General features: G+C 45.5%; 1 protein-coding gene across 1 annotated transcript in view; it reads right to left on the bottom strand.

The window, feature by feature from the left end:
- Positions 1-4,201: 4,201 nt before the first annotated feature.
- LOC141069541 (uncharacterized) overlaps positions 4,202-12,606 on the bottom strand; it is a 39,234-nt gene continuing 30,829 nt past the window's right edge. The window contains exons 3-5 of the mRNA XM_073559194.1: positions 11,215-12,558; positions 4,649-4,776; positions 4,202-4,485 (exon numbers count right to left, since the gene is read on the bottom strand). Coding sequence (XP_073415295.1) covers positions 4,202-4,485; positions 4,649-4,776; positions 11,215-12,558 — 1,756 coding nt within the window. The remainder of the gene's footprint in view (positions 4,486-4,648; positions 4,777-11,214; positions 12,559-12,606) is intronic.

The raw sequence follows: 12,606 nt of genomic DNA on the forward strand, positions 1-12,606 counted from the left end.
TTTGTCTCTCTGATTTGAGCACCAACTGATACTCGGCAATGCTCGCCGCTTGATCCTGCGCCCCAATGCTGAGCACACTCGCCCATCACTGGTTTTAAGGCAGTTTGCTTGTAAGACCCCTAATTCTCTATGCACTTTGTGCCTGGAGACCTTACATTTGGTGCATTTGCTTTTAAAAAGATCTTGGCATATTAGCCATATCCATAGGCTTCCTTACCTCTTCCCCTTCATAATACCTTATTGCTGGGACATGGAGGTCCCATCCTTTTCTCCAAAAACATGTTCTGATCTGAGTACATTTCATAGAGCTTTTCCAACATGGCAGAAAACCTTGGAATTTTCGGCACTGATATTGGGGGAGCGCTCATTATCGGCCTTTTCCATCCTCTGATTATTGCCCAATGCGGCAGGATATAGCCAATCCTGGCATAATTCAGTGATAATATCCCGACAAGCTGTAGTATTCTGGTGTATAGCGTCTCTTTTTCTGTCCTGAGGTATGAAGATAACTTCACTTCTCTCTTTTCTGTGTGCACCCATCCTCAGACCCCTGTATAGTGAGAGGTCCTCAGCAGATATTGGGCAGCACAAAGCCTTTACAGTGACAGAAGAGTACTTTAATGGACCCCCCATAGTACATAATGTTGTGGCTATGATATGTCAGCCTTATCTGATGGGTAAATCTCGGCGAGCCCTTTCACCATCACTGTCCGGGGACTGAATCTCCTTCTTCTCCAGCTAGGACTGTGCTGCAGGTCTCCTTACTGCCAGATTAGGAGCCATGTTGGGCAGGATATTGCCAATGCAATGTACAAATCTCCATAATAAATGTGATTGTTTACTTATAGACCATCTCACAACAGCCTCAATGAACCCCGCGCCCTCCGTATTTTTGTCTTCCTTTCTAGAGGCATTTCTTCCGAAACCTGGGCTCAATTCTTGCCTATGCCTTCCTGGGAACAGTGCTTTCCTGTTTTATGATTGGGTATGTATATCTCATCTGCAGACTTGTTTGCATAAATCAGTGAAATGTATATTATAGGGTGTATATTTTTCTGTATCTGAGGCTCTGGAAGACTTAAAGGGGGTCTTCCCATCTCCAAGATCCTATCCCAATATGTAGCAGGTGTTATAGTAATAATATTAGCAAATACCGCTAATTAGAAATGTAGTATAGTTCTTCGGATTCGCTATGTCTCTTTCCTCATGTGCAGGCATTGAAGGACCTTAGGTATCCATGGTTATGACCACTTATATAGTGTCAGCTAGTTGCTAATGGTTATACCTATGGATTCTTAAGGTCCTGCATATAAGGAAAGAAACATTGCAAATCAGAAGAACTATTCTACATTTCTTTTGTAAACTGTACATTTTTATTGATGATACATCAGTTATTGACAAATATAGAAAGGTCACAAACATCTTTTACAATCAAAGACAAAGAAAGTTTAAAGAGAGTCAATATCTCGTCCAACACATTGAAAAATAAACCTAAAGCAGTTTGACAAAGTTGTAACTTTAATATGAACAGACAAAAAGACAGAAGACACATTGTTGGGAAGGAGAAGGGAGGGAGAGGAAAAAGGGGGGAAAGCAAGCACCCGAAGGAGGGAAGGACAATGGTCAGATATCTATCTATTCTGATCTTTGCACCCATAAAGTAGTCCCAAGGAGCTCAGACCGAGTCAAAGGACTCCACCTTTGCATGGAGTATCGCAGTCATATACTCCATCCGTCTAATGTCATTAATTATGTAAAGTAGATGGAGGAAAGGCGGCGAGGAAACCTGCCTCCAATTAAGGGCAATCAAACATCTTGCTGCAGTAAGAATGTGAAGTAACAGCTTTTCCCCATTCCCCTAGGGGTAAGATTTAGCAGATATATAGTCGGATCTAGCCCAACTTCAGCATAAAGCACCTTCAGCATAAATCAATGAACTTACTTCCTTCCAAAAATTCTGAATCTCTGAACACGTCCAGAAAATATGAAATAGTGTACCCCCATTCCAGGCCACAACTCCAACACACATTTGGAATCGCAGGGTTCAGTCTATTCAGAAGATTGGGAGTATGGTACCAAAACATTAATATCTTGCACTAATTCTCTTTATAGAGGGTACACATAGAAGATTTTGCCACCTTTTCCCAAATGATATGCCATTTTGGGGTGAGAGTTCCCTACCCAGAATGGATTCCCATTTGTTCATATAGGGATGCTTTAGCTGACGATCGTCTCGAGGGGAACAGAATATTTTATAGATTTCTGAAATCAAACCTTTAGTCATCGTCACCTTCCTGCAAAGCCTCTCAAAATCAGTTGGGAGGGAGATTCCTGAGGAGCCAAAAAGGGAAGAGGCAAAATGCTTGATTTGTAAATACTGGTAAAATTCTTTTATTAGTAATATAGAATTTAAATTTAACTTCATCAAATGAAAGCAGCCCAGGTATGTCCCCGTCCACCACATCCGCAAATCTAAATAGGCCTGCAGAGGACCAAGGATGGGCCATTGCATGTTCCAGACTGCTTCGTAACAGGGGTCGGAGAATGAAGGAAATCATAGGCGAATTTGGAGAGGCTAAACCAAACTTCATACATGTATGCCATATTTCCCTTGTAAATCGATTCGGGCCCAAAAGGGGCTCCGGAATTATCACAGTCCTTTTGGACCATAGCAAAGAATTAGGATGGATTGGGGCCAACCACAACTTCTCTATTTCTGTCCATTTGTTGTATGCCCAAAACAAGGTCCACGAAGGGATTCTACGAAGATGAGCAGCTCAATAATATTTAGTTACCGTATGTCTGGGACCGATAATCCTCCCTGTGACTTATGGGAGACGAAGACACGCCTAGAGATCCGATGATGACCATCTTTCCAAAGGAACCTAATCATAGCTGCCTGGAGAGATTTGAGCTCACTCATGGGAACCTTGACTGGCAAGGTCTCAAAATAATAGAGTAGTTTTGGGAGGAGGGAGATCTTGAGCGAGGAGATCCTACCCAACAATGATATCGGGAGCGACTTCCATTTATCTAGCAATCTCTTCAACTCAGTCAGGAGTGGCGGGAAATTGGAACTATATAAGTTGTCGTAAGAGGAGGCAAGTTTAACCCCCAAGTATTGAATATTCTCAACTCTCCACCTGAATTTAAAATTCAATTTCAGGTGATCCAGTACATCTGGGGGGATGTTCAATGGGACGACCTCAGTTTTTGACACGTTCAACTTATACCACGACAAATCGCCATTTTTTTTAAGATCATCCAAAAGATTAGTCAACGTAACATGAAAATTAGTCAGAGTCAAAAGAACATCATCAGCAAATAAGGAGATCTTAAACATCTTATCCTGAACCTCTATCCCTGAAATGTTCGGATTTTGCCTGATCATAGCCGCAGGCGGCTCAATACATAAAGCATATAATGAGGGCAATAGAGGGCAACCCAGACAGGTCCCATTTGATACTTTAAATGGGGATGACGTATGGAAGGGGAGCTTGATTGAGGCAATGGGAGCATTGTACAGTACTCTTAAAGCTGCTAGGAAGGGGGGCTCGAGAACCAAAGTCATTTAAGGCTTCAAAGATGAAGGATCAATTAAGGCGGTCAAATGCCTTTTCCGCATCTAGACTCAATATCAGAGACTGTAGTTAATTTTTGTTAGCTACATCAATTAAGGGTACCGTTACACCTAGCGATGCACCAGCGATCCCGACCAGCGATATGACGCGGTCAGGATCGCTGGTGCATCGCTAAGTGGTCGCTAGTGAGCTGCCACACAGGCAGATCTCACCAGCGACATTGCTGGGGACGGGGATCGCTACTTACCTGTCAGACGCGGCGATCCTGCGTCCTCCCGCCCGGCTGCACGCCTCGCTCGTCGGCGCCACAGGAAGCCCAGCAGGAAGTGACCGACGAGGAATGGTCCAGGAGCTTCTCGCGCGATCAGCGATAATCAGCGGGGGAGCTGGTCGGAGGTAAGTATCATATGCAGCGATATTGCTGCAACGTCACAAAATCGGTGACTTTACAGCGATATTGGTAGCGATATCGCAGTGTGTAACAGGGGCTTAAGTCTATCGCCCTTCTAGTGTTGTCTCCCCCCTGCCAGTTAGGAACAACACCCATCTGATCCTTGTTGGTGACCTGAGGGAGTCAACAGTTCAACCTATTAGCCAACAAGTGAGTTAACACCTTAAAATCAGAGTTCAACAGCGCTATTGGCCAGTAGTTCGAACACTCCAGGGGATCCTTCCCCCTTCTTTGGGATAAGAACCAAGTAGGAATGGGCCAATGTTTCCGGCATGGGGGAGCCCTCCAAGAAAGAGTTATAGAGATTGACCATGTGAGGGGAGAGTTCTTCTGCAAAGGTTTTGTAGTACAAATATGTCAGCCCGTCAGGACCAGGAGTCTTGCCCGAGTAGAGGTCAGCTAGCATGTTGACAATCTCCTCCCGCGTCACACTCTGGTTAAGAGAATCCAAAGCTACCGAGGGAAGAGTTGGTAGAGTTAAGCATGAAAGAAATTGGTGCAGCATACCCCCTTCTATCAGATTTGTTTGGGTATATAGTATCTTGTAAGTTGCATAATTTGCTATAGAAAGTATAGCACAGATCCGAAATTACAGCAGGATCATAGTGGATCGTACCATCAGAACCCCTCAAGGCCTGAGGATGGGAACTTAGGACTCTATCCTTTAACATCCTGGCTAAAAGAATGTGTGCTTTGTTACCCTTTTCATAATACTTTTCTTTAGAGTAGAGGAGTTTTTCGATCCTGTGCGATGTTATATCTTTCAATTTATCTCTGAGCGCCACAACTCTATTCAAGGCCCCAACTGATGGTGAGGTTACCAGCCTTCCTTTATGCAGTGCCCCCTCATAACTGCATTATGAGCTTCCCATAAAACTGCTGGAGAAGAAACCGAACCCTCCTTCAGACGGAAAAAGTCAGAGAGATGGTTCAACAGGGTCCTCCGAATTGTCGGATCCTTAAAGGGAATCTGTCACCCTTTTTTTGCCCTTTCACCTGCTGGCATAGACATCGGGGGCTTATCTACAGCATTCTGTAATGCTGTAAATAAGCCTCCGATGTAACCTGAAAGAGAAGAAAAACACGTTATATTATACTCACGGAGGTGGGCAGTCTGGCCCGATGGGTGTCACCGTCCCGTGTGGCGCTTCCCTTCTTCATGCGATGACGTCCTCTTCTCCCGTCCTGTAATGGCTCCGGCGCACTGCTCTGCCCTGTTGAGGGCAGAGCAGAGTCCTGCAGTGCGCAGGCGTTGGGAGAGGTCTGGCGCCTGCGCACTGCAGAATTCTGCTCTGCCCTCAATAGGGCAGAGCAATGCGCCGGAGCCATTTCAGGACGGGAGAAGAGGACGTCATCGCACGAAGAAGGGAGGCGCCGGACGGGACGGCGACACCCATCGGACCGGACCGCCCACCTCCGTGAGTATAATATAACGTGTTTTTCTTCTCTTTCAGGTTACATCGGAGGCTTATTTACAGCATTACAGAATGCTGTAGATAAGCCCCCGATGTCTATGCCGGCAGCTAATAGGGAAAAAAAGGGTGACAGATTCCCTTTAATTAAAACCTCGTTCAACCGCCATTGATATTTCCTGAAAATCGGATGAGAGGACTTAAGGTCCAAGATCACAGGAGCGTGATCAGACCAAGTAATGTGACCCATCTCCGACTTCGCCATCATCCTGAGAATCGGAGTATTCGCAAAAAAATAATCTATTCTACAGTGGGTGCAATGAGGGGGAGAGTAAAAAGAAAAGGTTCTGTCCCTGAGGTGGTCTATTCTCCATAAGTCAAACAGAGAAATAACCCTGATAAACTTTCTGAATTGTCTCGTTAAATTGATCAGACTTTGTGAGGGGGTTTAACATTAATAGAGAAACTGTCAAATTGTTCAGAGAAGGGGATGTTACAGTCTCCCCCCAACAACAGAGCAGCTGGCAGAAGTTTTTGGATTAGGGAAAGAACTTTTCTCAAAAATTTGATCTGTCCCGAATTTCGGCCTCCAAAATGATGTATCTACCCCCCGGAGTCCAAATGTGCCTTTTGAACCTGCAGAGGACAACCTGAAGAGATCAAGATAGCTACTCCCCCTCTCATTATTTGAGAACGCAGAGTATAGGCCCCGTCACACACAGCGATATCGCCAGCGAGATCGCTGATTTTGTGACGCCACAGCGATCTCACCAGCGAGATCGCTGTGTGTGACATGGACCAGCGACCGCCCCCCCCGCCGAGTATTGCTGATCGTGCAGGACCGTCCTGGGCCGTTTTTTGATCGTTGGTCTCCCGCTGGCCAAAACAAAAGGGAATGGGGAAGACAGACAACAAAACGCAAAAAGAAAAAAAAAACAGACAATTGAAGAAAATATAACATCAATTTTCCCAGGATCTAGAAAAAACCTGGATTGTGGCTGGTACTGTGGAACAAAAAAGGAAACAAACCCACAGGTTTGGAAACCCCCAACAGCCACAATAGTTAGGTAGTCGTGGCCCACCTCCAAAACTACCAAAATTAGAGAGCAAATTCAAACAAAGCTCCCCCAGACAAACATCTAGTTACAGAACCCCCTTAAAAGAAGGTAAAATGAGAAACGGCTATTAAGCTATAGGATAATACAGATATGAGCCTGCATCGGCAAATGCAAATAAAGAGTCAAAATCGTTAATTAGAACCAAGTTCTGCACCAATCCCCCCCTTTATGCAGGGAGGGGCGGAAAAAGAAAAGAGTTCTGTCCGTGAAGTCAACGGAGACCCAATATTCCCCTCTCCACTCCACCGCCTCTCTGTCGGCTATTCTTCCTCTTCTGGGTCCAGTTGAGGGTGGAGGCTGTCCCGGTGGATCCAGGGTGTCCCAATCAGGAATCTTGGGGGTCCGGAGATCCAGTTTCTAGCAGAAAGGAGGCAAATCAGCAATGGAACCCAGAGTCGCAGACACTCCATCTCTCCGGGCAATCAGGGCGAAGGGGAACCCACACCTGTAGGGGATGTTGAGGTCCTTAAGAATAGACAACATGGGCTAGAGAAGTTTCCTCTTTTGTAGTGTTATACGAGAGAGGACAGGGAACAATTGGATGGCTGTGTCTTGATACAAAATCTCCTTCATAGTCCTGGCCTTTTTCATAATCCGTTCTTTAATTTCAAAATCGTGAAGGAGCAAATAATGTCTCTTGGGAAGGGGGAAGATCCCTTAGGCTGTAGGGCCCGATGCGCTAAATCTAGCCTAAAGGGGTTGGAGGCTGGGTCATCCAGGACAGAAGTGAATATCTCCTGAAGAATTGATTTAACATTTTCCTGACCGTCTGACTTAGGAACCCCCCTTACTCTAATATTATACCTCCAGCCCCTATTATCCAGATCCTCCACTTGAGCTTGTAGGTCGCTAACTATCTTCAGCTGCATATTAGTAGATGACTGGTACAAGGTAGCCACATGGGATCTAGTCTCATCATGCTATCCCTCTAAAGAATCAATTCTGCATGCCAGAAGCTGGAGGTCCTGTCGCACACATGCAATTTCCAATCTACAAGCATCCTTGACTTCTGAAATTAATGCCTTGAAGTCATCTCTTGAAGGAAAGTGGGAGAGAAACTTCAGTCACTGAGGGGGCAAATGGTCCTCTGGGGAGCCCCCCTCCTCCTCAGAGAGCCTCCCTATGCAATCTGACCCTTCATCCACACATGGGTAGCCAGGGGTTAACTTAGCAGAGTTCCCTTTTGAAGCACAGTCCTCTGGGTTTATACAGTGAGACTGATATGACAGGGCTGCAGCCTGGGAGAGATCAGGTGAGAGAAGGTGAAGGCTATTCCTCCCCATGTGTTGCACACCGCCTGAGGATGCCCCCTGATGACTAGTAGACAAGGGCTTATGTGGTGATCCAGCAGGGGAGCACAGGATAGTGGCTAGGGTGATGACAATTTTAAAAATTTTGCAAAACAAAAATGAAACCCCTTATATTGGAGGAACAATTGCATTCAAATGACATTAGTATCATCAAATTTGTAAAATATTCAAAAAAGTTCCCCCTCTTTTTCAAAAGATTTTTCATCTTTTAATTTTAATCTTTAAAGAAAATATCTTACTACGTTGTAACAAAAAGTGGTATTTTATTCACATCTAGAACATTCTGGAATATTTTAAAATATTTTGGAACTTAGTATTATCTTTTCTTTTTCAGTGCAAAGCTTCAAGTTTTACGATCAAGAAGTGCATTCAGAAAATGTCTTCTAGAAATTCCAGCAACAGTGTAAAAGCAAACAGGTCTACCTGGACGAGGAATCTGCCCTCCTATTGTCAACATAAAAGATAATAATGCAAAATTGCATGTCCTTTTTTGGCGGAAAAATACCATTTTTGCCTTATTTCATTTGAATGAAAGGGGGAACTTTTTTTAAAAAACAAAAAAAAGCAATACTTATTCTTAAATAACCCATAAAAGTTCCTCCATTGCACATGGTTTCATAAAATTTTTTTTTTGTCATTACACTGTGGCGTCCCCCTGATGTGGCCCCAGCATCAGGAGACCTGGCTGCTGCCTGGCCCGAGGGCCCCTCACCGCACCGCTTGGCTTCCTCTCCAGCACTCCTCACACACTCCCCAGCCAGCGTCCTCCGCGTTGCAAGATGGTGCCCCGACTCCCACGGCGCCCTGGTCCCGGTGAAGGAAGACATCAAGGACCGTCGCAGGATCCGCGGACGCCGTTCCCGACTGCACCAGGCTTTTGTGCTTTCTGGACCCCATCCGGTGAGTAGATAAAGCGCTGGTGCAGGGTGCTTTGGCTGCTATAGTAAAGGGCCCGGCGGTAGCTCCTACGCAGCGCATCCTCTCAGAACGGCATCAAGCCACGCTCCCCACTATACTACATTTCTAATTGAAGGTACTTGCTAATATTATTGTACCTCCTACATATTGGGATAGGAACTTGGAGGTTCTTTAAAAGTCTTTAAGTCTTTAACTTGAAGTCTTTAAAAGAGCCTCCGGGTCGCCCTATAATTTCAGGGAAAAACCCTTTGACTTAACCACTTTCACAATACTTGGACTGGCTACTAAAACCTTTACTAAAAGCTGTGCCATCCTTTGTAAAAGACTCGGGAGATTTATTGAAAAAATTGAAAGATTTTCATTGGCAACCACATCTCTCCCTTGCATCTATTGATGTTGAAAGTCTATATACCCGTATCCCCCATGATAAAGGCATAGCAGCAATAAAGGAGATTTTACATAACACAAACAAATCACAGGATTTTATTTCCTTTATTATCGAGTCACTCGATTATGTTTTGACACATAATGCCTTTAAACTTCTGGATAAGTGGTATATACAAAGAGTGGGCACAGCAATGGGCACGTCAGTCTCTTGTGTTTCTTCAAATCGTGCTAGAAATAAATTTGCATAGTTTTATAAAAAACAGCCCTAAATCCATACCTAAAACATTTACAAGCATATTTTCGCTTTGTGTATGATATTTTTATCTGGGGGGGGTTCTCAGGAAGAATTTGCAGATTTTGTAAAATACCTGAACAATGTGAACAGTGACAACATGCGCTTCACATTTTCATTTGGGGGAAACAATAGATTTTCTTGATGTCAAATTTAAAATAAAAAATGGCTCTTTAAAAACAGAAGTGTTTAGAAAAGAAACCGCAACAAATAATTACTTACATTATAAGAGCGCGCACCCATTACACACTAAAAAGGGATTTCCATATAGTCAAATGCTAAGAGCTACTTTCACACATCAGGCGCGATCCGGCGTCGTGCCGGAATGCCGGATCCGGCAAATGTTTTGTAAAACCTGATGTGCCGGATCCGGTTTTCTGCCGGATCCGTCTTGTTCTTGACAGACAAAACCGGATCCGTCTCATCCGGTTCATCCGTTTTTCTATCCGTTTTTCGACGGATTACGCCGGATCTGGTTTTTAAAATTGACCCTTGTGGCCTTCCGAACGGGATTGGCTACTGGAAAACTATATATAGCATGTTCCTACAGCCCTTCTTTGACAGGTTGTAGAGGAGAAAGTGCAGGTTGGAGAGAAGAGCAAGTTACTGGCGAAGATGGATGTTGTCATTGGAAATATTACCACTAGAAGTTCTGTGACGGTTTCAGTAATGAGGGACAATTTTGCACTATACTTTATGTCACCTCAAGGCAGAGTACACTGGCAGGATGACAGAGTGTGAAAGATTTGTGCCCAAACTTGTGTACCTTCTGGACCAACAGTATATACCTTTGCCAACCAAAGTTGGCTATCTTGTCATGGTCTTACTATTTTTAGCTTTATGCCACAGGTGTGTACCTGGTTGTGTTTTATGCAAAGTATTTCACCTTTTAACAAAAGTTGTGTACATTGTTAGGAAATCACCAACAATAAACACAACTTTTCAGGTGAAATACTTTGCTTCAAACACAACCAGGAACACAACTGTGGCAAAAAGCTAAAATTTACCCACAGTTATATACCTGGTTTTGAATACCTTTTTACCTTTTAAATACCCTGTATTTAACCTTTTTTTTAAACATATTTTGCCGCAGAAAGAAATGACAGACAACCAGTGTAAACAATAATTTAACTTTTATTTAAAATATTTTTTTTTGTGTAAACTGTTTTTAAAGTTAAAAAAACTTTTTTAATAAAGGTTTGAAACCAACCAAATGGGCATTTTTATTACAAAAAAAACATTATAACTCGGTGTAGTGTGGGGTGGAAATACTGCTGGAGGGGCTGCGGGACACTTCGACAATGGGAGTGTGGAGAGAGGACTGGGATCGTGGTGGGGAAGGAACAGTTAGAGGTGATGGTGTGGAAAAAGATACAGAATGGGTGGACATGTGGGAGGCAGAAGAGGTGGTGGGCGGTGGAGTGGAGGGTTGGGCAGGGACTGTAGGAGCAGATGATGTTGATGGAAAGTTGTATGGGGAAGGAGTTTGGTACGGGGAAGGAGTTTGGTACGGGGAAGGAGTTTGGTACGGGGAAGGAGTTTGGTACGGGGAAGGAGTTTGGTACGGGGAAGGAGTTTGGTACGGGGAAGGAGTTTGGTACGGGGAAGGAGTTTGGTACGGGGAAGGAGTTTGGTACGGGGAAGGAGTTTGGTACGGGGAAGGAGTTTGGTACGGGGAAGGAGTTTGGTACGGGGAAGGAGTTTGGTACGGGGAAGGAGTTTGGTACGGGGAAGGAGTTTGGTACGGGGAAGGAGTTTGGTACGGGGAAGGAGTTTGGTACGGGGAAGGAGTTTGGTACGGGGAAGGAGTTTGGTACGGGGAAGGAGTTTGGTACGGGGAAGGAGTTTGGTACGGGGAAGGAGTTTGGTACGGGGAAGGAGTTTGGTACGGGGAAGGAGTTTGGTACGGGGAAGGAGTTTGGTACGGGGAAGGAGTTTGGTACGGGGAAGGAGTTTGGTACGGGGAAGGAGTTTGGTACGGGGAAGGAGTTTGGTACGGGGAAGGAGTTTGGTACGGGGAAGGAGTTTGGTACGGGGCAGGTTGCTGGAAGTGGGGAGATGTCTGGTACTGGGGAGGTTGCTGGTACTGGGAAGGTTGCTGGTACTGGGAAGGTTGCTGGTACTGGGAAGGTTGCTGGTACTGGGAAGGTTGCTGGTACTGGGAAGGTTGCTGGTACTGGGAAGGTTGCTGGTACTGGGAAGGTTGCTGGTACTGGTGAGGTTGCTGGTATGTAATAGGAGGGGGAGGATGGAAAGTGGCTGGAGGGGGTGCAGATGTAATAGGAGGGGGAGGATGGAAAGTGGCTGGAGGGGGTGCAGATGTAATAGGAGGGGGAGGATGGAAAGTGGCTGGAGGGGGTGCAGATGTAATAGGAGGGGGAGGATGGAAAGTGGCTGGAGGGGGTGCAGATGTAATAGGAGGGGGAGGATGGAAAGTGGCTGGAGGGGGTGCAGATGTAATAGGAGGGGGAGGATGGAAAGTGGCTGGAGGGGGTGCAGGTGGAGGAACTACAGTGGTGGGAGGTGGAGGTTGGGAGGTAACCTGCTGTAGAGCACCGTGGCACGAATGCATTACATGCATCTGCTGGGTAGGAGATAGTGTTGCCATGCGCTCCACAACAGACCTGAAAAAGGTGTGGTTTGGCGAAGATCTTGCTTCTGAATGCATGGTTTGCAGAAGTATCTTCACCTCCAGAATGCTGGAGTTGATCTGCTGAAAGCCTGCGGAGATTTGCTCTGACAAGACTTTTAGACAGTTCTGGAAAGATGCATTCAGATGCAAGAACTCTGGCGCATAACTCTTTTCCTGACCCCTCTGCCGCTGCCGCCCAGTACCCGCAGGTGTACTAGAGGTGGCAGGGGCAGAAGGGTGGGGTAAAGGGAAAGCGATCTCCTCACCAGCAGCTTCATGTAATGTAGGCGGCCACGATGCTCCTGTGCTGGTGGATGGGACAGATGGGTCGAATGTGTGGGAAGGCTGGGAAGGTGCAGATGTACCGGGGCGGTCGAAGTGTCCCTCGGTGCCGGTCTCCTCAGGGATCGCCTCAGAAGGGTCCAATCGTGCAGGCTCCCGAGTGCTGCTCACCGTGCTGTGGAATAAAGAGAAAAAAAAACAATTAAAATACTGACATGGTATG

This window comes from Dendrobates tinctorius, unplaced genomic scaffold (genome assembly GCF_039654945.1).
Source record: "Dendrobates tinctorius isolate UK_male_01 unplaced genomic scaffold, ASM3965494v1 ptg000265l, whole genome shotgun sequence".
NCBI classification, from domain to species: Eukaryota; Metazoa; Chordata; class Amphibia; order Anura; family Dendrobatidae; genus Dendrobates; species Dendrobates tinctorius.